The sequence below is a fragment of the Coregonus lavaretus genome (genome assembly GCF_964263955.1).
Source record: "Coregonus lavaretus genome assembly, chromosome: 10".
NCBI classification, from domain to species: domain Eukaryota; kingdom Metazoa; phylum Chordata; class Actinopteri; order Salmoniformes; family Salmonidae; genus Coregonus; species Coregonus lavaretus.
In genome coordinates this window covers 16,979,196-17,005,909 of record NC_139997.1, presented here as the reverse complement: position 1 = coordinate 17,005,909, position 26,714 = coordinate 16,979,196, and the positions used below count along the sequence as shown (strand labels likewise).

Below are 26,714 nucleotides of genomic sequence, written 5' to 3'. Positions count from 1 at the left end.
TGGAACTATATTGCCATTACACCAGAAGACTTCACATTTGTCCTTTTGTAGTATAAGGGAAACTGTGTGTGGTGTGTGTCAGTTAACCCTGTGTGTGTTTTTCTCCTTCCAGGCTGACGTCACAGCCCACAGAAGAGGAGAAGTGGTAAGAAGGGGGATCTTTCCATGTACAGTGTCTAACTATAACCAAATGATGTTAGAATAAGTCTAGGACTCAATAGGTCTGTTGTCATACTAGAGTCTAGACAGTGGAAGTAGCGGTGTTGATTGTTGAATGAATTCAAGTGAGTGTGTGTTGTCATACAGTGGTTGTAGCGGGGTGTGGGCGGCAGGTAGCCTAGCGGTTAAGAGCATTGGGCCAGTAACTGAAAGGTTGATGGTTCGAATCCCTGAGCCGACTAGGTGAAAAATCTATCGAAGTGCCCTTGAGCAAGGCACAACCCAAATTGCTCCTGTAAGTTGCTCTGGATAAGAGTGTCTGCTAAATGACTAAAATGTAAATGTATGTATTCAATTACTCGTCAAGGTGAATCACACATACTTTATCTGGGCCAGTATTCTCTGTGTAGGAGTGCTGATCTAAGATAATTTCGCCCCTTTTGGATCATAATTAATATTATTATATTGACAGGGGGGACCTGATCCTAGATCCGCACCCCTACTATCATACGCTTTGTGAATGCGGGCCCTGTTCTGAAGTCAATGTGTATTGGAATTAGGTTCTCTGATACTTGGTTTAATACTCTATTCAGTGATTATTAGCGAGCTGGACACAGTCAAGAAACTGTATGAATGTAGGTCCATTATATTTTATACATAGTTTCGATTTGGTTTGAGTCATTTTAAAGTATATTGAGTTGCATGAATTCCATCAGCATGTTGTGTATCCATCCTGTGAGAAAAGCTGTTGGAGTGGCACAGGTTACTTTTGCCCAAAAGTAGTGCACTATATAGGGAATAGGGTTCCATTTGTGATGCATCCTGAGAGTCTGCCATCAGTGGTTATCATAGTGTCCTCTCACTCTATCTGCTGGAGATCTGTGGTACTACACACTTTCAGTTAGGTCGTGTTCATTAGGCACCAAATGGTAGAAAACAGACCGAAAGGGGGAGGGACTACCTGGTCTTGACCAATGCAAAAAGCCCATTTTAGTTTTCTGTTGCAAAACGTTTTCGGTTGCACGCCCTTATGAACACGACCCTGTTTTGAGATAATTAATCGTATTGAAGAATAAGGTGATAGTAAAAACTGATCAGGTCAGGTTTAAAGAAACGTGACCTAACCTTTTCATTCGATTTTCCCCAAATGTACTTCTAGTGATTGATAACGTGTCATATTAGACTGTTTTCAAAGAGCCTTGGGAGACATTTATGTATCATGAGATTTTCTTTTAGAAAGTATAATTATTATTTCAGTTAATCAATATGATGGTTGAATGATTATAAATTATTTCATATTATTAAGATCAAGATGGCTGTACTGGACCTTTAATGTTAATTAAAAGTGTATTAATGGTAATATTAACAGTTAATTAAAGACATGCTCCAGAACTTTGGCACTACTAAGTATTTTTTAAACCTCCCGCTTTGGGCTGGATGTGTCAATGTGTAGTTCATACATGCATAATCTATGAGCAGAATTACTGTCTTACCTCAATTACCCACGAAATCCCTAGTTTGAAAGCAACAGTTTTTCTGGAAGCTGTGCTACACCATTTTCCCTACAAATTGCTAGGGCCCTAGCAATTTGAGTTCAACCAATGAGCTTCAGCCCCTCACCGTATGAATGACTAGCAACATGCACATGATTCACCAACAGCAGAGCGAGAGAGAGAGCAATGACATGGTGCACATATCTGCACATATGTGACGTAGTACGCAATTATCTAGGATCACTTTTTGCTCGTGAGCGCTACTTTCAGAACTACTGGCTAAAAAGTATACAAAAGTACCAGAGAATCCCTTTAATAGTGTATTGTGTTGTGTTCCAGCACTACTATGCAGTATGTCATCCTCACCTATATGAAACATCTGGGAGTTAAAGTGAAGGAACCGCGTAGCCTAGAGCCCAAACGAGTCCGCATCAACTTCCTGCCCAAGATCAAGGTACAACACACACACACCTAGACGCATCAATTATGCATTTGAGCACAATACCGTAGTCTTTTACTGCTTGTAGGAACTTCACTTTTTAGTACTACCCAATTGGTAGTTACAGTCTTGTCCCATCGCTGCAACTCCTGTACGGACCCGGGAGAGAGCCATGCATTCTCCGCAACACGACCGCGCCAAGCCGCATGCTTCCTGACACCAATGTGTCGGAGGAAACACCGTACAGCTGGCGACTGAAGTCAGTGTGCATGCGCCCAGCCGCCACAAGGAGTCACTAGAGCGCGATGGGACAGGGACATGCCAGCCAAACCCTCCTCTAACCCGGACGACGCTGGGCTAATTGTACGGTGCCTCATGGGTCTCCCGGTCGCGACCGGCTGCAACACAGCCCGGGATCGAACCCGGGTCTGTAGTGACGCCTCTAGCACTGCAGTGCCTTAGACCGCTGCACCACTCAAGAGGCCAGGAATTCACATTTGATGTAGCATAAATCATTCTGTTTCTTCCCATGGTGGCACTGTTTTACTCACACTTGTTAACATTATTCCAGGGCAGCGTTCAGCAGGGTGCAATGTTGTGCAATGTTCAGATAGTAACATGCCTCTCTGACATGTAGAATATGTGTAATGAAGGATAAAGGATCACATCAGCTCTATTCATGACATGTCTATCTGCAACGTTCCACAACGTTTGCTTACTAAATGTGGCCCAGCTTTAAATTCTCTGACTGGGTGGTTTGAATTTGTTTTTGTTCTGTGGAGCAGAAGAGCATCAAAACTGAGAAAGAGGGGGAGGAGAAGGTGAAGAAGCCTCGTTTTCCAAACATCCTCGGCCCTCCTCGTCGGCCCAGCCGTGTGGACTCCACTTCAAGTAAGTGTAGAAGTCTACAAAGTGTTCCCTCCTAGTGTGCAGCACCAGTGTGGAACAAAAAAAACACAATGGTTAGTTTGAGATGCGTAACAGGCTCTGTAGTGATGTCAAATATCAAGTTGAGATATGATGTTAATATTGAGCCTGTTACACATCTCAAACTAACCATTGTAATTTTTTGTAATTCTTAACTTTTTTTGAGATTCTCAACGATTCCATTTCGATTCAGTCAATTCAGGAAGTAAACTGAAATTCCAATAACGAGTTTTCCTCATAGAAAAGCATTGAGAAAGTTCTGAATTGGAATTTCAGTTCACTTCCTGATTTTACTGAATTGAAATGGAATTGACCCAAACCCTGAGAGGAATCCACGTAAAAAAGCCACAATTCCTGACATTTAATCCTAGTAGAAATTCCCTGTCTTAGGTCAGTTAGGATCACCACTTTATTTTAAGAATGTGAAATGTCAGAATAATAGTAGAGAGAATTATTTCTTTCAGTTTTATTTCTTTCATCACATTCCCAGTGGGTCAGAAGTTTACATACACTCAATTAGTATTTGGTAGCATTGCTTTTAAATTGTTTAACTTGGGTCAAACGTTTCGTGTAGCCTTCCACAAGCTTCCCACAATAAGTTGGGTGAATTTTGGCCCATTCCTCCTGACAGAGCTGGTGTAACTGAGTCAGGTTTGTAGGCCTCCTTGCTCGCACAGCTTTTTCAGTTCTTCCCATACATTTTCTATATGATTGAGGTCAGGGCTTTGTGATGGCCACTTTGTTGTCCTTAAGCCATTTTGCCACAACTTTGGAGGTATGCTTAGGGTCATTGTCCATTTGGAAGACCCATTTGCGACCAAGCTTTAACTTCCTGACTGATGTCTTGAGATGTTGCTTCAATATATCCACATAATTTTCCTTCCTCATGATGCCATCTATTTTGTGAAGTGCACCAGTCCCTCCTGCAGCAAAGCACCCCCACAGCATGATGCTGCCACCCCCGTGCTTCACGTTGGGATGGTGTTCTTCGGCTAGCAAGCATCCCCCTTTTTCCTCCAAACATAACTATGGTCATTATGGCCAAACAGTTCTATTTTTGTTTCATCAGACCAGAGGACATTTCTCCAAAAAGTACAATCTTTGTCCCCATGTGCAGTTGCAAACCGTAGTCTGACTTTTTTATGGTGGTTTTTGAGCAGTGGCTTCTTCCTTGCTGAGCGGCCTTTCAGTGTGGATATAGATACTTTTGTACCTGTTTCCTCCAGCATCTTCACAAGATCCTTTGCTGTTGTTCTGGGATTAATTTGCACTTTTTGCACCAAAGTACGTTCGTCTCTAGGAGACAGAACACGTCTCCTTCCTGAGCGGTATGACGGCTGCGTGGTCCCATGGTGTTTATACTTGCGTACTGTTGTTTGTACAGATGAACGTGGTACCTTCAGGCATTTGGAAATTGCTCCCAAGGATGAACCAGACTTGTGGAGGTCTACAATTTGTTTTCTGAGGTCTTGGCTGACTTATTTTTGATTTCCCATGATGTCAAGCAAAGAGGCACTGAGTTTGAAGGTAGGCATTGAAATACATCCACAGGTACACCTCCAATTTACTCAAATGATGTCAATTAGCCTATCAGAGCTTCTAAAGCCATGACATCCTTTTCTGGAATTTTCCAAGCTGTTTAAAGGCATAGTCAACTTAGTGTATGTAAACTTCTGACCCACTGGAATTGTGATACAGTGAATTATAAGTGAAATAATCTGTCTGTAAACAATTGTTGCGAAAATTACTTGTGTCATGCACAAAGTAGATGTCCTAACCGACTTGCCAAAACTATAGTTTGTTAACAAGAAAGTTGTGGAGTGGTCAAAATGATTGGCACCCCTGTTTTCAATACTTTTGTATGTATTGTACTTTATTTTTTCCCCTTGTGAGAATAACGACACTGTGATTATTGTGGATAGTCGGTTAATATAATAGTTCGTTTAAACGTTTATATGCTTTGGAAGAATAACAATTTCCCTAATAATCCTGTTTACATGAAATCAGGCTACTGATGGTACTTTTGATAAAAGCAGAAAATTGGCAATCAAAATAAACGTTCTACCACAGTGACCTGTTATTTTTGCGAAGACTTTGATTCTGAGTTCAGACATATAAGGTTTATGTGAAAACTATTTATAAGATGCATAGTTTCAGTTTTTCCGAACTCACTTCACTCGCGCATAAGAGGGAGCCTTAGTTTTTCTGCTAAGGGGACAGGACAACTTCACCGCATCAAAGGGACGATGGACGGGGCCATGTACTGTCAAATCTTGGGTGAGAACCTCCTTCCCTCAGCCAGGGCATTGAAAATAGGTCGTGGATGGGGATTCCAGCATGACAATGACCCAAAACACACGGCCAAGGCAACAAAGGAGTGGCTCAAGAAGAAGCACATTAAGGTCCTGGAGTGGCCTAGCCTGTCTCCAGACCTTAATCACATAGAAAATCTGTGGAGGGAGCTGAAGGTTCGAGTTGCCAAACGTCAGCCTCGAAACCTTAATGACTTGGAGAAGATCTGCAAAGAGGAGCGGAACAAAATCCCTCCTGAGATGTGTGCAAACCTGGTAGCCAACTACAAGAAATGTCTGACCTCTGTGATTGCCAACAAGGGTTTTGCCACCAAGTACTAAGTAATGTTTTGCAGAGGGGTCAAATACTTATTTCCCTCATTAAAATGGAAATCTATTTATAACATTTTTGTTATGCGTTTTTCTGGATTTTTTTGTTGTTATTCTGTCTCTCACTGTTCAAATAAACCTACCATTAAAATTATAGACTGATCATTTCTTTATCAGTAGACAAAAGTACAAAATCAGCAGGGGATCAAATACTTTTTTCCCTCACTGTATTTTTTGCACATATTGCCCAGCTCTACTCTGGTGTCAAAATTACCCCAGTCGGTAGCATGAAGGTTAAATGATGCGCAAAGCCACGAACCCTAAGACTCCTCCAGAAATAACAGGAAATTGTATACTTCTGACATCAAAGCCAACAACAAGCTACTGACGTAATACAGTATTATGGAAAATCTACAGTGTGCCTGTCTTTCATATGTCCACTCAACCATAGTCCCTCATGTATTATATAGATTATATATTTAAATATCTGTGATGAACATGAATTCAACTACTCAACTGGCATCCTTTCTTCAAATGAGATGTATTCATAAATGTGTACAGTATGGTCATACTTTGGTAGAACCACTGAACAAGCTAAATCTGTGTGATCTGTCCCTACAGTAGCATTCCTATTAGTGCACTTTCTCTGTCACAGCCCAGAGCAGGTCTTGCCTTCTCAATAGATGCCATTTAACCGGCTGTCACAATCTTCGTACAATCAGCACGAACCCCTCGGGATGTAGCGTTCAACAGTGCATCCCACAGAGCACATCTTGATGTTCTTCTTTATCAATAGCTACCGCAGCGCTTTTCCATTTCAGATAAGCGCGCTCTTCCATCCACCGTCACTTGTTACGCTCTGTGTCGCCCAGTACTCTCTCTCTCCTGAGCTGTCACTTCATTCTCTCTTTCCAGATCCTTGATATCCTTCGTCTGCTTCAATTCAAACCACAGGTTTTCAATGAGGTTCAGTGGAAGCAAAATAGCCCCATAACATCAAAGATCCACTACTATATTGTACTGTAGGTATGAGGTACTTTTCTGCATATGCTTCTGTTTTTCAACACCAAATTCATCACTGGTGTTTGTGGCCAAGGAGCTCTATTTTCATGTAAAGTGACCATAGCACCTCCTAGAGTTTGATAAATGGCATTGACACTTGGTTTGGAACCGGTGCTATTGTCAGAAGACATGAAAATAGAGCTCTTTGGCCACGACATCAGTGGTGGGTTTGGCCTTAAAAACAGAAGCATATGCAGGAAAGTACTTCGTACCTAAGGTAAAATATGGTGGTGGATCTTTGATGTCATGGGGCTATTTGGCTTCCACTGGTCCTGGGGCCATTGTTAAGGTCAATGGCATCATGAACTTTATTACCGTGGATTGCCCATGGATATGTGAGCTACAGTACTGACTGTAGTTTATTTTAACATGCACGTGTGCTTGTGTGTTTGTTTGTTTGCTTGTTTGTGTGTGTGTGTAGTCAGCAAGGCCATAGAGATGAACAAGCAGCGGGGCCCCCAGAAGCAGCTCTCCCAGCTTGCCCTAAGCGTCCCCGATCACCCAGAATCCTCAGCGGGCAGCACCTGCGGCAGCCAATCCAGCGAACCAGGCTTGGATGTGGCCACCCACCCCTCTGCCTTCATCGCATCACCCCCCCACAGTGCCCCAGCCAGCCAGGGCTCCGATCCCACAGGACGCGATTTTGACTCGGGTAAGGACCCCTTGTCTCTTCCCCACCCCCATGCCTTTCCTCCTTACTCTTTCTTCCTATTTGCCTTTTCCTCTCCAATTCTCTCGAATAATGATAGAAGGTAAAGGACTGTGTTATAGCGCTGAAGTGCTTTTCCAAGTGCTCAAATTGCTATATATTTGAGGGGCGGACTCACCTCATCCAATATCAACTATTTCTTTCTCTCTCTCTCTCTCTCTCTCTCTCTCTCTCTCTCTCTCTCTCTCTCTCTCTCTCTCTCTCTCTCTCTCTCTCTCTCTCTCTCTCTCTCTCTCTCTCTCTCTCTCTCTCTCTCTCTCTCTCTCTCTCTCTCTCTCTCTCTCTCTCGCTCTCTCTGTCTCTCGCTCGCTCTCTCTCTCGCTCGCTCGCTCTCTCTCTCTCTCGCTCTCTCGCTCTCTCTCTGTCTCTTTCTCTCTCTCTCTCTCTCTCTCTCTCTCTCTCTGTCTCTCTCTCTCTCTCTCTCTCTGTCTCTCTCTCTCTCTCTGTCTCTCTCTCTCTCTCTCTCCATGTCTTCCCTCTAGCTTCCTCTCTAGCTTCCTCTCTATATTTCCCTGCACCACCCCATCCCTATCTCTCCCACGCTGTTTGTTTGCCTTTGTTCTGTGGTCCACTCCTCTCTGACAAGTTCGCTCCCTGGCTTTTTGTTGTCAGGACTTCATTACACTGGCTTAGCCTGTCTTACAGTGGCCCAGCCTTCTGGAAAATAATAGCCTTCTTTGGTTCTTCTTGTTTATTCATAATTGGGGGGCGGCCTTATTGTCCGAATGTCGTCTAGTCTTTGTCTGTCGAAACAACCCCTCTCTATTTTAGTTTTGGACGTCCTGCTATATCTCATACGGATATTCTTTCTTGCACTGCTTTTAGACTAAAGGGGATCTTTTTTTTGTTCCATCACACGATAAGACAATGAACACAGCGTAAATGTGGACTAACATGCTTCTCTTCGATGGAGATCTTGTTTGACCTTCTGAATGAAGAAACTTCTGTGAGCCTTCGCCGTATTACTTAGGACATTATTGCCTCCTGTAGGACTTAAGTGGAGTAGAATATGACTTTATTAATTTACATGGAGAGGAACATTCACCCTGGTAGAATTGAATACAGCTTTATTAATCCACTTGGAGAGGGACATTGTGGATTTAGGATCAGTCTTGCCTTTTAGATCACAGTGAAAATAGGATTACAGGGCCAGTAGGGACATGATTGTAGATCAGCACTCTTACTCAGAGATGCTTTTTACATACAGCCCCTGACCTCTCCTCTCCTCCTTTGTTCTCTCCTCTCCAGGTCTCACTCCCTCCTCTGCCCTGCCCAGACTGAGCTCTGACGGGCTCCACTCGGGCGACGCCCAGGACAGGATGGCCCACACCACCAGCACACGCTTTGACTTCAGCCCCTGCACCCTGGACCAATTGCAGGAGGAGGAGCGCGAGAGTGACAGGTAAGTGCGGGACAAGGTCATAGTGTCAGGGGTTGGATTAAACTCATGCTGACTATGCGGTGCTAACTGCTAGACCACACAAGCCACAGGGTCTATACACTTTTGATTGTATCTGTCTTATTATAACACACAGCTAGGCGTTGATTTGACTTTGGGGAATATACAACTTAAATATGGAGGTGGATAGACATGGGGGCTTGGAATCATTGCCATCATTGGACATTCCTAGACAGTCGCGACCATTGTCATTCGAAATTCAGGCTAATGGGGCCATTGAAGTCAATTGGCTCCATGAGCCTTTTTCACGTGACCTTTTTTTTTTTAGAAAGTGCTATTTATTTATTTTACTAAACTATGAGGTAAGCGAGAAAACATGAATCAATGTATTTTACAACCCATGCAAAAAACAAAAGGAACAAAATAGTTTGATAATTTCTTTGCTTGCTGTGGCGTTTACCCCCCTCAAAAATCATATTGTTTACAGGTTATAGTGACATAGGCTTATCGACTTGGTGACAGCACCTTTCCATATGATGTGCTAGTTACTTAGCCTACATGACCATTGAGCAGTATGCCGCGTAGAAATACAGAGTGCAGATCTGCTGTAATCAAATGTGATGGTTTCAGCAATACATAGTGAATGTCTAATCTGCTCAAGGGTTGATAAACTCTAATCTATACCATCCTTTCATCTCAAACGGTAGATCTAATCTGAGTCAGGACTGTCTTCTGGGTCAACACAAATCTATGCTAAGTCTACATCCCAAATGGCACCCTATTCCCTATATAGTCAAAAGTAGTGCACTAAATAGGGAATAGGGTGCCATTCGGGATGCAAACTAAATCGCATGCTGGGTGAATTGCATGATCACTGAACTATTGGTCCGAGGAGGGAGCAAGCTTTCCCAGAAAAAGCCTTCCAAGGCAGAACGTTTTGCTGATGTGTTGGTCCACTGCCAAGCTCATTCGTTATCATCCAACATGATGAAAGTGTGTTGACGGGGACTGTGATCTTCTCTCTCCAGGGTTCAAGATGGAGGCACCCCCAAACCAGCCCGGAGGTGAGTCTTTTTCTACTTTTATTTGTGTTGTTGTTGTTGTTGTCAATTTCATGTAATGTTGTTTACAGACCTGGGTTCAAATACTTTTTGAAATCTTTCAAATACTTTGAGCAGTTGCTCTAGCCTGCCTGGAGTGCCAGTTGGGTGGGGTTTGCAGTTTAAGGACTGTTCTATTCTATTTAGCCTGGCAAGCTCAATCAAGTACGGATAAAGAATTTGAAATGATTTCAAATAGTATTTGAATCCAGGTCAGTTTTTTTTTTTTTACATCTCTGTAGTTATATGAATGTTTGGCATGAATGGGAACTGATTTTCCTCAGTTGTTCTGTGGCACCAGCTATTCAAAGGGTTTGCGTTGCCCACACAATTTAATGAACTGAATCAGTGGTGCTTGATTAATCATGATTAACGTGATTAAGCTTTAACTTAACTCTGGCAAAACCTTTGAATAGAATTGATTTAGTTACTTGTCCCCCTCTCTCTACGCATTATTAAAGGCTTGACATCTGCACTTAGTAACTCGGTAACTTCCCAATTAATCACACATTGATCTCAATCGTAGAGTTGCGCTTTAATGTTGTTTAAGTGGGCCCATGGCTGTGTTCATTAGGTACCAGGTCTCCCTTGTAAAAGAGGTCTTCTGACCTCAACGGGACTTCCTGGATAAATAAAGGTAAATAAAACCAAACAGAAGAAGACTGACTGAAACAGGGAGGGACTACTGTCCAATAAGAAATGCTTGTTTTCCTTTTCCGTTGCAAAAATGTTGCCACTGCATGCCCTAATGAACACAATCCAGGTGTCATCACCAGAGACTTGTTGTTCTCATGTCAGGATGGAGGGTTTAGGCTGTGCAGATGTGCCGAGTGAGGACGACCTGGGGAATGAGATCGAGTGCGAGCAGGACCCTCCCAACTGGCAGACGCTGGTCAGCCGAGAGATCCTGGCAGGCCTGACGCCACAGGAGATCAAGAGACAGGAAGTCATCAACGGTGAGGCCGGTGACCATTTTTGTTCCACATAATGTACAGCTGCCTGGGGATCAGTCATACAGATAGAGTAGTTTCATGCTATCAGTCTGCTAAAGATAGATTTGTTGAATATTGCAAGTAGTTTCATGTTAGCTGTTAAGCCTTTGAGACATTGTTATTGAGATGGCAAGTATGATGTGCTGTATTAGAATGTGTCCTTTATATTTTCATACATAGCTTCATATCCTAGCCGCCCCAGCCTGACCTTATTAGTTATTTGAGTTTGTGTCCATGACCAAGGCTATTGTGTCCATTCAAGTCAAGTGGTGAACTTTTTCACCATGAGTATCAGTGATGGTGGGTCCGCTAGCTAAACAACAAGCCACTAAAGTTTGTGTGATGTTTTCATAGAAAACCTCAATGTCTTGTCAGATGCGGTCACTTTAGAATGATGCCATCTGTCGGAAGAAGATGGGTTCCACCTAGTTTATGACGGTCTGACCATAGAGATATATAATACACTAGTGGCTGATGTCATAGGCCTGCATAGCTTTAGAATGTGCTGACAATGGCAGCCATCTTGTTCTGTTTAATTATTTGGTTCTGACTTTGTGCGTCTCCACAGAGCTGTTCTACACGGAGCGAGCCCACCTGAGGATGTTGAAGGTGCTGGATAACGTGTTCTACCAGAAACTAACCCGAGACGGCATCCTGCCTCCTGGAGACATTAAACACATCTTCACTAACCTAGAGGAGATTGTCCAGCTACATGGTATGCTGTGTGTGTGTCAGTGTCGGTGTCTGTGTGCAATGCTAGCTATACTTACCATCGGGCCTCCTCTTCAGAGCTAGAGTTAAACTCCTCTCTCAGGGCTAATCCTAACTTCCACTTCACTCGGATTTTCACTTCCTAAATATTGAAATGGACCAATTCCCAAACAAATGTCTTATTTTCCCTGACTTTATATGTTTTGCAGATCCAATCCTTGCTATCTCATTTTATGTAATCACTTAGCTATTTTCTCTTCCTCCCTACAGTGTCGATAACAGAACAGGTGACAGTCATTCGGAAGAAGAACGAGACGTCAGTGATAGACCTGATAGGAGACGATCTACTAGCTTGGGTAAGAAAAGACTCAACCTGCGTCCTAAATGGCACCCTATTCCTTTTATAGTGCATTACTTTTGACCAGAGCCCTATGGGCCATTTGGGACAAACCTTCCGTCACTGCAGGAGAGAAGAGGGGGGAGTATTACTGTACATCCAAAATTCATTGGGATAGCATTGTTGCGCGTGTGCGCGTGTGACATTTTCTGTGTCCGTGTGTGTGTTTGTGTGTCCATGCCCGTGCGTGTGTTTGTCTCTGTGTCCCTCCATGCGTGCGGGTGTGTCCATGTCCCCCCATGCGTATGTGTGTGCGCACATGTTACCATGTCCCTCTGTGTGTGCATGTGTAGTTCAGTGATGGCGAGGAGGAGAAGATCAAGCGGGCGGTGGGCACGTTCTGCAGTAACCAGCCCTTCGCTCTGGAACTCATCAAGACCCGGCAGAAGAAAGACCAGCGCTTCACCTCCTTTATGCAGGTACGACACAATATACTATATTTGTGAAGGTTCTGAAGGACTGAACGTTCTACTCAATGCATTTATAATTGCCGCTAATTAAGATTTTGTCTAAAGTGCATGATAGTGGCTTGGACACACAATTAGATTTCAAAAGGAAGCTAAACATTTGTAGAAAAAAACTGACTTTTGTCATCATTGTGATGTCATCAGATTGACTTTAGATGTAGTATAACGTTAGCTAGATAGGTAAGATTGAAGGAAAAGCACTGGATTTTAGCTAGCTAACTTTTCTTTTGCGAATGACAATATTGTCTAAATAAAATTTGACGACATCATAATATTATTTTTGGTTTCCTACTAACTATTCGCCTACTTTAGCAATGTCATCGTATTTCCAAGCCACTATAGTGTAATTTAGACTAAATGATCATTAGCCCCCATGGATGAGATGTCTTTAGAATGTTCAGGAGTCACTGTGAGTGAGACTCCTTTCTAGAGTCACTGTGGGTGAGACTCCTTTCTGGAGTCACTGTGGGTGAGACTCCTTTCTGGAGTCACTGTGGGTGAGACTCCTTTCTGGAGTCACTGTGGGTGAGACTCCTTTCTGGAGTCACTGTGGGTGAGACTCCTTTCTGGAGTCACTGTGGGTGAGACTCCTTTCTGGAGTCACTGTGGATGAGACTCCTTTCTGGAGTCACTATGGATGAGACGTCTTAAGAATGTTTATAACAATGGCATGACGTGACCAACTGACTTGAGGTGCAATCATGAATACCAAACTATACTATACTATGCTTTTCTAAACTATGTATGTTATACTATTATGCTATTTTACTATATACTATTAAATACTATACTATACAGTATTATACTATACTGCACTACACTACACTATATACTATACTTTGCAATTCAATACTATACAATATAGTACAATACGATGATAATCACTCCCTCAAGCGCGTCTTAGAGGGCATCATCGTAACCATACAAGCTCAGTTATAGATGGGGAGATTCAAGACATGGATGAACTGGGGTGATCTGGCGTGAGTGACTGTAGTATTGACTCGGGTGTGTCTCTCGTCCTATAGGAGGCTGAGAGCAACCGTCTGTGTCGCAGACTGCAGCTGAAGGATATCATTCCAGTGGAGATGCAGAGGCTGACCAAGTATCCACTACTGCTGGAGAGCATTGCCAAGTACACAGGTACAGTAGACAGACACCACTATAAAACACAATGTCTGTCCACACAATTTATAAAGGTTGAGACTTGGGCCTGAAAAGAATTTGGAATACATTTAATCTCTCTTCTTCTGAGTCCACCTGTTGGAAGATAAGTATTGCATTTCTTTATAGTTGATTGAAGAGGGGTGTATATCCAAGCCCTATGATCTTCTAATATTTAATACAATTACTGAACTGAGGGGGAAAAAAGGCAGTTCTGCAGATTTAGCTACTGAAACTTTTATAACCAGAGATTGTAAAATCTGAAGAAGAAATAATCCTGAAGATTAGGCTATAAATGAAGCCGTCATCATCATCCCTTCACATTCTTGGTCATGTGTTTTTTGTAGTGCACTTATTTGGCCCATTCCATAAGACTGTATTGCACTTATTTGCAGGCCCAGCTCCAGGATGACATGCTTGAGGGGGCATTTTAAATCCATGGGAGGGCACAACTAGTATTGCTTTAGCGCCTTAATAACACAAAGTAGATTAGTCCTACTACTGTTCAAATGTACAAAAATGTATCTGAAATGAAGCTGTGCACATCAACAGCCGTCGCTTTATATAATAACAAAAGAAAGAGACAGTATGCACCCCACTACAACATGTGTATCCGAAATGCAACCATAGATGCAGTAGGCCTACACATAATTTGCGCCTACCAACACGCACAGATCAGCTCGACAGGATGAGCACCGCTAGCTTATCAAATATTCTTACAGGTTTCATAGCTTAAACTTCAATAATTAGAACTATAGGCTAAATTTCTGTCGAATTTGTGACACTACGCAATGGGCGTAACCAAGCCGCTACTTCTCCAGGTGTGCAATATTTTCTGTGTGGGAGAGTTTCAGAAAAGCAAACTAAATCAAACTAAGTGCATATTCTATAGTAATAGCTGATGTGAAATGTCCTACCTGGCAGTAGCTAATTTGAATCTGCCGCGAATAAGAGTAAATGCCCATTCCGATAGCAACACACACACACTATAGCAAGAGAGCAGAGATGGTGCGAAAAAGTAGGCTTTGTGTCATTTTGATAGTATTGACATCACTTTTACAGTAGCCTATCACACAATGACTGTGTAATGCAAATGTAGATAAGAGTGAAAGTGTGCCTACTTCTTTTAGTAGGCTACACATGGTATTGGTCCTACATACAAAATGTAAAAAAAAGATGTAGACCTATCTGGATTCGGAAAGTATTCATACCCTTTCCCCTTTTCCACATTTTGTTACGTTACAGCCTTATTCTAAACATTTTTTTTTTAACATCCTCATCAATCTATACACACTTCCCAATAATGACAAAGCGAAAAAAGGTTGTTTAGAAATATAAAAAACAGAAATACCTTATTTACATAGGTATTCAGATCCTTTGTTATGAGACTCGAAATTGAGCTCCGGAGCATCCTGTTTCCATTGATCATCCTTGAGATGTTTCTACAACTTGATTGGAGTCCACCTGTGGTAAATTCAATTGATTGGACATGATTTGGAAAGGCACACACCTGTCTATATAAGGTCCCACAGTTAACACTGCAAATCAGAGCAAAGACCAAGCCATGACTTTGAAGGAATTGTCCGTAGAGCTCCGAGACAGGATTGTGTTGAGGCACAGATCTGGGGAAAGGTACACATTTTATTTTCAGCATTGAAGGTCCCCAAGAACACAGTTGCCTCCATCATTCTTAAATGGAAGAAGTTTGGAACCACCAAGACTCTTCCTAGAGCTGGCCGCCCGCCAAACTGAGCAATCGGGGGAGAAGTGCCTTGGTCAGGGAGGTGACCAAGAACCCAATAGTCACTCTGACAGAGCTCCAGAGTTCCTCTGTGGAGATGGGAGAACCTTCCAGAAGGCAACCATCTCTGCAGCACTCCACCAATCAGGTCTTTATGGTAGAGTGGCCAGACGGAAGCCACTCCTCAGTAAAAGGCACATGACAGCCCGCTTGGAGTTTGCCAGAAGGCATATAAAGGACTCTCAGAACATGAGAAACAAGATTCTCTGGCCTGATGAAACCAAAATTGAACTCTTTGGCCTGAATGCCAAGCGTCACATCTGGAAGAAACCTGGCACCATCCCCACGGGGGGCCAGTATGAAAAATGTATGCACTCACTAATTGTAAGTCGCTCTGGATAAGAGCGTCTGCTAAATGTCAATTGGATTGGACAACATCATGCTGTGGGGATGTTTTTCAGCAGCAGGGACTGAGAGACTAGTCAGGATTGAAGGAAAGATGAACGGAGCAAGGTACAAAGAGATGCTTGAGGAAAACCTGCTCCAGAGTGCTCAGGACCTCAGACTGGGGTGAAGGTTCACCTTCCAACGACCCTACGCACACAGCCAAGACAACACAGAAGTGGCTTCGGGACAAGTCTCTGAATGTCCTTGATTGGCCCAGCCAGAGCCCAGACTTGAACCTGATCGAACATCTCTGGCGAGACCTGAAAATAACTGTGCAGGAATGTTCCCCATTCAACCTGACAGAGCTTGAGAGGATCTGCCGAGAAGGATGGGAGAAACTCCCCAAATACAGGTGTGCCAAGCTTGTAGCATCATACCCAAGAAGCCTCGAGGTTGTAATCATTGCCAAAGGTGCTTCAACAAAGTACTGAGTATATGGTCTAAATACTTAGAATAAGGCTGTAACATAATAAAATTTGGAAAAAGTCAAGGGCTCTTTTTACACACAAGAAAGCAAGCAATGTTGAAGAAAAGCACGATAAAGGATAACGTTAGATGCACTGCCAATTTCAGTGTCACCTCAGAGCACAACCAGTACACTACATACAGTGGGGAGAACAAGTATTTGATACACTGCCGATTTTGCAGGTTTTCCTACTTACAAACAGTGGCGGCTCCTGAAAAAATTCTCAGGAGGGGCAATTTTTCTGATGATTTAGGTGACCTACACACATTTTTAAAAAGATATGTCCAGCAACAACATGAAGACAGGGGCAGCATATAAGTCAATACCAGAAGCATTTATTGACTGATCTCAAAAGTGTTGGCTTACAAAAGCAAAATAAGTTATCACAGTAAAAATAATCAAGGGTGTTCTTTCACATTCCTCAACACTGCATAAACAATATGTATGGCTTTGTAAAAATGAACAACCATATTCTGGCCAATTGTATAGATTTGTAAATATGAACAACCATATTCTGGCCAATTGTATAGATTTGTAAAAATGAACATGAACAGATTTTTAATTTTTTTGAATGGCAGTACCTTTCAAACATGTCTGCTTGCAGTAAGGTAGCACTCACAAGGTGGCCAGAGAAAGAGAACCTTTCTTTGGTGTGATCCAGGATGGTGTTGCAGACCTCTTCAGACAGCCTCTGCTTCTCCTCTTCTCTCAAAGCTGTTCTGGGTCTTTTGGCTCCTGTTGCTTCTTGCAGCTGCTGTTGAGAGGAGTCCCTGAAGGCAAACAGACCAATGTGTTTGTTGGCTTTGTACAGTATTGTTGTCTATGTGATGCACAGGTATATGCAATGTATCCATGTATAGTACAAATACTTCAGTTCCACTTAAAATGGGCAGGGATGCATAAAGTCTTTAGTGTTTAAGTTAGCCTTTGTGTCTCACATAGCCTGGATGTTCAGCACAGTATACAGTGGTGCTCATAAGCTTATGATCCCATGCTAAAGTTGACTAAAAAGAGGAATAAAAAAGAAAAGAAAATTGGTGTCCTTAAAGGTTGGATTTTCCAACTTTTTTAATTAAGTCATTAAGATCAATTTCCAAAAGATGATTTTTTTATTTTTTTATTCCTCTTTTTAGTCAGCTTTAGAATGTGTTCATACACTTATGAGCACCACTGTACAGTACACATAGTATATAAAATAAGATAGATTACACCACTGGCCATATATAATGACAATAATGTAATTTCAAACACAAATGCAGTCTCCTTTCATGCATACATTTTCAAATAAAGCTCTGCTTTGAGAAAGATCGAATGATATTGTTTAATCTTTATCTTACCTTATGGCCTGCACACTGCTTGCGAAGCTGTCGAGGGCACGTTTGATAAAGACAGCATCGATGTCCTTATTCTGTAGCTTCTGGTACGGTGGGCTGGTCAAATGAACCCAATGAACCCGTCCGGATGGCTTCAAAACATTCTATGAGGTCGTCTCGATTCTCGTAGACAGTGTTCACGACTCTGCTGTTGCTAACCTCATCGTTGTGGCGGCGGACAGCTAGCCTGTATCCCTCATCCAGTTGAGTGGCAATATTCACTCTCACCAAAGCAGACAATCTCAAACAGCTATCAATGTGGGTCTTTGACAGCTCATTTTTCTTAATCTTTTCTTAAAGATGGTGCATGTCGGTTACACCAGTCGCTGTCCAAGCGTTGCTGTCTGCCGTTCATGGTTACGTTACGTTACGTATGACGAAAGCGCGTAAGTGCAAGCCCTCAGACACCCATAGAGAATGTATTGAAAGCTCAGAAATTTGAAAAAAAAATATTTTACATTAGAGGCTATGAGAGACTTCTGGGCGATTTTCAACCTGACTGAAATCGCCCCAAAACGGGCGGGGACATTTGAAGCACGACTTTAGCCTGATTGGACATTTAGTGGCTGGCAGATCAGACGTGAACACTGAACTACTGTTGCCATGATATAATTGATTAGAAAAAAAATCCCTTCCTTTTCCCGTTTGGCAGTGCGTCGCCCATATCGCCCTATTGAACACACCGCCCATGCTTACAAAGCATGTAAAGGTCTGTAATTTTTATCATAGGTACACTTCAACTGTGAGAGACGGAATCTAAAACAAAAATCCAGAAAATCACATTGTATGATTTTTAAGTAATTAATTTGTATTTTATTGCATGACATAAGTATTTGATCACCTACCAACCACTAAGAATTCCGGCTCTCACAGACCTGTTAGTTTTTCTTTAAGAAGCCCTCCTGCTCTCCACTCATTACCTGTATTAACTGCACCTGTTTGAACTCGTTAACTGTATAAAATACACCTGTCCACACACTCAATCAAACAGACTCCAACCTCTCCACAATGGCCAAGACCAGAGAGCTGTATAAGGACATCAGGGATAAAATTGTAGACCTGCACAAGGCTGGGATGGGCTACAGGACAATAGGCAAGCAGCTTGGTGAGAAGGCAACAACTGTTGGCGCAATTATTAGAAAATGGAAGAAGTTCAAGATGATGGTCAATCACCCTCGGTCTGGGGCTCCTGCAAGATCTCACCTCGTGGGGCATCAATGATCATGAGGAAGGTGAGGGATCAGCCCAGAACTACACGGCAGGACCTGGTCAATGACCTGAAGAGAGCTGGGACCACAGTCTCAAAGAAAACCATTAGTAACACACTACGCCGTCATGGATTAAAATCCTGCAGCGCACGCAAGGTCCCCCTGCTCAAGCCAGCGCATGTCCAGGCCCGTCTGAAGTTTGCCAATGACCATCTGGTTGATCCAGAGGAGGAATGGGAGAAGGTCATGTGGTCTGATGAGACAAAAATAGAGCTTCTTGGTCTAAACTCCACTCGCCGTGTTTGGAGGAAGAAGAAGGATGAGTACAATCCCAAGAACACCATCCCAACCGTGAAGCATGGAGGTGGAAACATCATTCTTTGGGGATGCTTTTCTGCAAAGGGGACAGGACGACTGCACCGTATTGAGGGGAGGATGGATGGGGCCATGTATCGCGAGATCTTGGCCAACAACCTCCTTCCCTCAGTAAGAGCATTGAAGATGGGTCGTGGCTGGGTCTTCCAGCATGACAACAACCCGAAACACACAGCCAGGGCAAGTAAGGAGTGGCTCCGTAAGAAGCATCTCAAGGTCCTGGAGTGGCCTAGCCAGTCTCCAGACCTGAACCCAATAGAAAATCTTTGGAGGGAGCTGAAAGTCCGTATTGCCCATTGACAGCCCTGAAACCTGATGGATCTGGAGAAGGTCTGTATGGAGGAGTGGGCCAAAATCCCTGCTGCAGTGTGTGCAAACCTGGTCAAGACCTACAGGAAACGTATGATCTCTGTAATTGCAAACAAAGGTTTCTGTACCAAATATTAAGTTCTGCTTAACTTATGTCATGCAATAAAATGCAAATTAATTACTTAAAAATCATACAATGTGATTTTCTGGATTTTTGTTTTAGATTCCGTCTCTCACAGTTGAAGTGTACCTATGATAAAAATTACAGACCTCTACATGCTTTGTAAGTAGGAAAACCTGCAAAATCGGCAGTGTATCAAATACTTGTTCTCCCCACTGTAGGTCATTGTCCCTATACCCGTCAAATAACACAAAGCTGTATATCTATCAATAGCAATTAGACCCACAAAAGCAAGCAATGACATTAAGAATCAAAGATAAATCTAAAAGATGCATTGAAGTAAATAGAAAACTTCTAAAACAATGCGTTACATTAAAAAATCTGCCAAACAACCAGTAGGCTTACATGAGGGAAAACCAAATAATTAATCATTCTGGCACGGCGGCCAGGCCCATAAAGGTTGTAGCTTACCATTTAGACGAGTTGCAGCCTCCTCCATGCTGTGTTGAATCTCATGAGACGTTTCTGATTCCATTCTCATTCCTGGCTAAATTTACTTGTCTGGCCCCCTATCAAATGCCAGCTGGACAAGCTGGGCTTTTCGTTAATGTAACATGCTGCGTCTGTGTTCACTGAATACATTCTTCAGAGTGGAGAAGGAATTTTCGCACATTGTTGTAGATGTCCCAAATGTTAATCAAAATCCATGTTCCAGTGACAACAGCTGACAAAGGACCGCCGTAACTTTGAAGAACACTGAGTGGAGTCCATTTGTTGTTGCTGGCTGTGGTTCCGATTTCACTTTGCAAGAATCAATAAACTCTGCTTCCACTGGTTCAGTTTTGGTTAGATCCAACAGGTCGTCAGATGCTAGTGGCTGGAGTAATGGAGGTGCAGATGCTTTTTGTGATGTTACCCTCATGCTGCTGATGCTAGGCCCAGGCTCTTCTCAATCTTGTTGGTCAGCAGGCAGCGTGGGGGATGGGCGGGTATTACATTTGCTGCTAGTCTCCTCAACCTCGGTGGATGGCGCAGAAGGCTGCTCGGTGAGCACGGCATCGCACTCCACATGGTGGTCCTCTGTTTTTTTGCTCTTGGCAGTGCCTAGCCATTTTCGGATATCCATACTGATTAGCCAGCTTTAATTATTCAGCTTGCCGCTACCAAAACTTAACAAAGCTATTAGCTACTAGCTAGCCTATTATTAGCTGTAGCTGTCTGGAAAAGTGAACAAATTTTTTCCCTCTCTGTGACAAAATTACTGTCAATTTAACCCCGCCCTGGTACCTTATGACATTGCATGGCGAGGTGCCCAATCAGAATGCATTTTTGGATTTGAACTACTAAATATTACATTATTACATCCCCCCTCCCTCCCCCCTCCTCAGATCATGAGCGCACACCCAGCATAGACTCTGTCCCGGTCTGCACTACTGGCAGGCCCGACAACGCTACATTGCCAAAACCGGGCATTGTAATTCATATACCATTTGTTATGTTTATGGGGAGGGGTCCATGCCTGGCTTTGTCACCCCGTAGAGCAGACTCTGCTTATTTGGTCCACTCCTTAAGGCTGTAGTGCACTTATTTGATACACACCAGAAGATTGTAGTGCACTTATTTGGTCCAATCCATAAGACTGATTTCATCCGTTTGTGTGTTTTTTCCTGACAGAGGATGCAGAGGAGAGGGACAAGGTGAAGAGGGCCGGAGAGTGCTGCAGGACGATTCTCAACTATGTCAACCAGACAGTGAAAGAGGCAGAGAACAAACAGGTAACTGAATATGGAGAGGAGAATCACTGGGACTAGACACATGGTCAACATTGGTGAACACATGCGCACAGCTGAGCTACACCAACAGTTGTCCTGGTGGAGTCATGTTGATGGTGTATATTAAATGAATCGGTTGAAAACTGTTTGAGACTTGCAAGCAATATTAAGCGAAGCCAGTCAAGACGGGAAACTCAAGTGTTTGCATAAAGGGATTCAAACAACACTTCCTACCTTAATATGGCGGTCTATTTAAGTTGACCAGTTCTGCACACACATCCTAGCTATGCGATTGGCTTGTCTTTGCTGCTTAATATTGCTGCTGCTGTAACTATTGCTGCCACCTGCTATGCATTGTCTGTTTTCTGCTAGTCCACCACCACTCCAGCCTCAAACTGTTTGGTTCTGCTTTTGTTCCCATCAGCGGGATTGGAATATATCTCACTCATTGCCTGTATTAAATTTTAATAATTTATGCATTGCTCTGGCAGTGAGATCACCTGAAGGAGCAGAGCCTAACACCAAGACCAAATGGGTTCTCTTCTATTTTATAATAAATGGTTAAACGAATACATGAGTTTCCTGTCTGAACCGTATTCATGCAAAATGTAGTAAATGATGCAACTCTTATGCCTTCCACCTTTCTACCACAATATATCAGCTAAGGGACTGAATAGGTCCTGTCTAGCCACTGCTGATGAGTCTGTGTGCTCCTCTCCCTACAGAGGTTAGAGGACTACCAAAGACGCCTGGACCTGTCCTCACTCAAACAGAGTGACAACCCAATGATCTCAGAGTTCAAGGTGAGACTCAACTCCTATATTCCTCCACTTGTCTCACCATTTAGTTACATGCATGTACCTTTATTTGACCAGGGAAGTTGATTTAGGACATATTCTCATTGACAACAACCCCAGTTGGCATAAAGCTTTAGAAAGGTGCCTGTTCTGACGTGTGCGTCTGTGTGTGTTTGTATGTGATTGTCAGTGTCGCCAGCTGCATACCACCCTAGATCCCACTGCTGGCTTGCTTTTGAAGCTAAGCAGGGTTGGCCCTGGTCAGTCCCTGGATGGGAGACCAGATGGTGGTGTTGGTGGGCCAGTAGGAGGCACTCTTTCCTCTGGTCTAAATATTTTTTTATCCCAATGGAGCCCCACAGTGGAGGTCATAATACCCATAAAACGTAGCGGTCAAACAGGGAAATGGTTCCAATTGTTTTTCCCACATATTTCCCATAGGGGATTTTAGAATCACTTAAAATAAGGGCTGTGTTTCGTGTAGGCTTACCCTGGCGTGACGTTTTGATAACCATGTAAATCTCTCTCGTACAAGGTGACTTTTATCAGTATATTCATCTCTATTTACTCTCAGATTTGAAAATGCTAATTAGCATCAAAGTAAACATCACGCAAGACTACAAATCCCTGCAAGCTCCTGCACATCATCTCTAGCTGACAATTTAAATACATTTTGCCAATTTATTTATTTCTACATTTAGCTAACATTAGATAGTTCATCCAGAGATTCTTACCTTTGCCTCGATTCGTCGGTCTCATCCAGATCATCAAGGCATTTGTAGTTTTTTATGATAGCCACATTGGCAGCCAATTAGCGTTTCATTTTTGGGGGGTAAATACAGGCAAATATATTAATAAAAGTCACCTAGTCCTATTTGCACGATTATGAAAACGTCACGCCAGAGTAAGCCTACACGGAACACAGCCCTTTTTTTAAGTGTTTCTAAAAATCCCTATGGGAAAATTGAATGGTGGAAAAACTATAGGAATCATTTCCCTGTTTGACCGCTAGGTTTTATGGGCATTATGACTCATACTGTGGTACTCTATGCCCCAGGGCAGTGATTGGGGACATTGCCCTGTGTAAGGTGCCGTCTTTGGGATGGGATGTTAAACGGGTGTTCTGACTTTCTGTGGTCACTAAAGGTCCCATGGCACTTATCGGAAGAGTAGGGGTGTTAACCCCGGTGTCCTGGCTAAATTCCCAATCTGGCCGTCATACCATCATGGCCACCTAATCATCCCCAGCTTCCAATTGGCTCATTCATCCCCCCTCCTCTCCCCTGTAACTATTCCCCAGGTCGTTGCTGTAAATGAGAATGTGTTCTCAGTCACCTGGTAAAATAAGGGTTAAATAACATAAAATAAAATGTGCGTGTGTCTTTAGAGCCTGGACCTGACCAAGAGGAAGATGGTGCACGAGGGACCTCTCTCCTGGAAGGTCAACAAAGACAAGACAATCGGTAGGTGCCCACAATTCAACATAATGTGTTTTAGCTGTGTAGAAATGTGGATAATGTAGTCAATTTATTTGTTAACCTTTAGGACAATGGCTAATTCCATTTTCAGCTTAGCCATTTCGTACACTAGAGTTGTCCTCATCAAATGCTGAAAAACTAAGTAGGCTACAACACACAGTAGAAAGCAGAAGGGTACACATGCTAGTTTTAGCCCACATAAGCACTAGCTTGTCCTCTTTAGTGTAAGTGCTTTTCTGTGTGTTGTAAACCATCTGCTCTCTATACCAAACGCCAGGACTGAGAGATACAAAACGTTCCCATACCTTACTCCCAATTAATCAACAAAATTTGCATCATATTGTCATGAATTTCACTTGTGTTTATCCATGTCTGTGACTTCCATTTGGGTATCAATAAAAACTTTAAAGCCCAGTGCAGTCAAAAACGTGATTTTCCTGTGTTTTATATACATTTCCACCTATGAGGTTGGAATAATACTGTGAAATTGTGAAAATGATGACAATGGCCTTTTAGTGTAAGAGCTGTTTTGAAAAGACCGCCTGAAATTTCAGCCTGTTTTGGAGGGATGGAGTTTTGGCCTGCCTGGTGACATCACCAGGCGGTAAATTAGTTAAGAGACCAATAGGAAAGAGAGTTCCAAACCTCACTGCCAATAACAGCTAATTTTCACTTTCCCACTCAGACCATTCCCAGACAGTCCTAGCAAAATTCTTGCTTGAGAAATTGTTTTTTGCTAAGAAGCTATATAAAAAAAAAATATGTATTACTATTTTTATTGAAAACAATCACATTAAGGTACTTCATTGTTACCCATAAATTATTTGATATTGAGATAAAAACGGCTTCATTGGACCTTTAACTATTGAACTTCCTCCTACGCCCTCAGAGCTGTACACACTGCTCCTAGAGGACATCCTGGTGCTGCTGCAGAAGCAGGACGAGCGGTTGGTTCTAAAGTGCCACAGCAAGAACCTGGCGGGCTCCGCCGACACCAAGCACATCTTTAGCCCCATCATCAAGCTCAACACTGTGCTGGTGCGCTCGGTGGCCACCGGTGAGTCCATTCAATTCAGTTTAGTTCAATTCAAACTTTATTGTCCCCACAGGGAAATCCATTCTGCAGGAGTACATAAGACACGATACATACAGTATACACAAAGATACAAAGACACACATGCAAGCACTAACAAGCCACGCCCACTTTTTTAAATAAAGAGTTTTGTTTCAGTGGTGTGAAATGTTTTTTTAAATTCAGATAGAAATAATTTGTGTAGAGCAGATGTAATTCTCTGTTATGCCGAATGGGGATTTGTGTCAGCTTTATATGTTCCATTTCTATCTGTCACATTCTGAATATTTCAGTGTCCCACTGAAAAGGCTCTTGGAATCAATGTCCAATAACATTTCTTCAAGCAACATATCTGTGGTAGCCTGGTCCCAGATCTGTTTGTGCAGTCTTGCCAACCGTCATGTTTGGCATGACAATGACATTGGACTAAGTTTGTTGGAACCCGCTTGATCTTGCGATAGCTCACATTCTGTTTTACTGAAGTGACCAGGCTACATTGGAGTTGGCTATACAGCACAAAGAGATCTGGGACCAGGCTATATTTTGTGGGATTTGGAGAGGAAAGACAACATAGTAAAGACAACATAGCAGACTGTCATAATATATGTTCTAATGATATGCTGTCTCTTCCCCTGACAGACAACAAGTCCTTCTTCGTGCTGTCTATGTCCGACAACGGAGCCCAGATCTACGAGCTAATGGCCCAGACCGTGTCCGAGCAAAGAACGTAAGTCTGTCTGTTTTCATCCCAAAGTCACTTAATCCAAGCTTCCCATTCAGTTATCACCTGGCTAACACTTCATCAAAGTTCCCAGGTTTTCCAGAAATTCCAGTTAACGGATTCCGGGGGGGAATAAGCAGGGACAGGATCCTCCAACTAATATTTCTGAAAAAGCTGAATTTGCTTGGTTTTAGTTGTATTTTAAGTTGAATCCCTCCAGGCAAAGTTGCTCTCATAGAGATACATGGCACTTGCCAGAAAGACGTGATGGGCTCTCTTTCTATCTCTTTGGTTGCTAAGTTTCTCATTAGCTCCTCCCATCCACTAGGTGGCAGTGTCTGATAACGCAGAGGGCAGACACCATGAAGACGAAACTGCACAACATAATACCTTTACCTCAGACCGAGTAAGTTCACTGGCCTTTTTGTGCTTTTTATATATATTATATTTTAAATATTTAACTTGTTATATATTCTGCTGTCTAATGAAAAAAGGCTCCCATTTTACATCGCCCTAGTTTATAATTTACGTATGTGTGTGTGTGCGTGCGTGCATTTTTCATGTGTGTTGAAGTGCTGAGCGAGACACAGTGGAGGTTATCAGCACGGGGATGCCCAAACTGAGCAAAGACCCAGACCGCCTCTCCACGGAAAGTATCCAGTTCGCAGGTATCAATTACAAGATATTTAATCTAGTTTTTCAACCCTATGAAAAGTTATGTGAGTTTGACTATTCTTCATGCAGCTTTAAAACAACTTCATTACCCATGTTTCTGTATCCCCTAGAAAAATGTGTAACTTCCTCGCCTGGTCTGCAACCCACGCCCACATTGATCAACCCATTTGACAGCGTCAAATCAGACGACAAGGAAGAAGTGTCGCCGCCGCTGTTAGACAGAAGAGAAGAAGAGGAGGAGGAGGAGGAAGTGGAGGAGTTAGACGAGGAGGAAGTTGAAGTGTTTATGGATGGCGAGCTGGCAGACAGACTGCCCTTCCAAGGCATTGCCATCGACGACCAGGAGCCCCATGACGCCTTTGGCATGCCCCCCTCCAGAGCCGAGGAGGCCCTAAGAACCTGTGAGTTTACTACCTTGTCCTTAGTTAGACCAATATGACACATACAGTGATAGAATGACACACTATCATAATGTTTTGCTACGGAAACAGAAAATGAGTGTTGCTTATTGGCTAGTGCTGA

The 26,714-nt window shown here is 42.9% G+C and overlaps 1 protein-coding gene across 1 annotated transcript in view; it reads left to right on the top strand.

The window, feature by feature from the left end:
* LOC311135846 (rho guanine nucleotide exchange factor 12-like) overlaps window positions 1-26,714 on the top strand; it is a gene marked incomplete at its 5' end in the record, with an annotated part of 116,021 nt that overhangs the window by 79,160 nt on the left and 10,147 nt on the right. Inside the window, 19 exons of the mRNA XM_084169874.1 lie at window positions 113-145; window positions 1,992-2,106; window positions 2,877-2,982; window positions 7,123-7,353; window positions 8,659-8,812; window positions 9,838-9,873; window positions 10,708-10,865; window positions 11,470-11,616; window positions 11,883-11,968; window positions 12,303-12,428; window positions 13,502-13,616; window positions 21,352-21,452; window positions 22,175-22,252; window positions 23,634-23,709; window positions 24,614-24,781; window positions 25,436-25,523; window positions 25,846-25,923; window positions 26,091-26,185; window positions 26,303-26,593. Of these exons, the coding sequence (XP_084026000.1) occupies window positions 113-145; window positions 1,992-2,106; window positions 2,877-2,982; window positions 7,123-7,353; window positions 8,659-8,812; window positions 9,838-9,873; window positions 10,708-10,865; window positions 11,470-11,616; window positions 11,883-11,968; window positions 12,303-12,428; window positions 13,502-13,616; window positions 21,352-21,452; window positions 22,175-22,252; window positions 23,634-23,709; window positions 24,614-24,781; window positions 25,436-25,523; window positions 25,846-25,923; window positions 26,091-26,185; window positions 26,303-26,593 (2,282 nt within the window). The remainder of the gene's footprint in view (window positions 1-112; window positions 146-1,991; window positions 2,107-2,876; window positions 2,983-7,122; window positions 7,354-8,658; window positions 8,813-9,837; window positions 9,874-10,707; window positions 10,866-11,469; window positions 11,617-11,882; window positions 11,969-12,302; window positions 12,429-13,501; window positions 13,617-21,351; window positions 21,453-22,174; window positions 22,253-23,633; window positions 23,710-24,613; window positions 24,782-25,435; window positions 25,524-25,845; window positions 25,924-26,090; window positions 26,186-26,302; window positions 26,594-26,714) is intronic.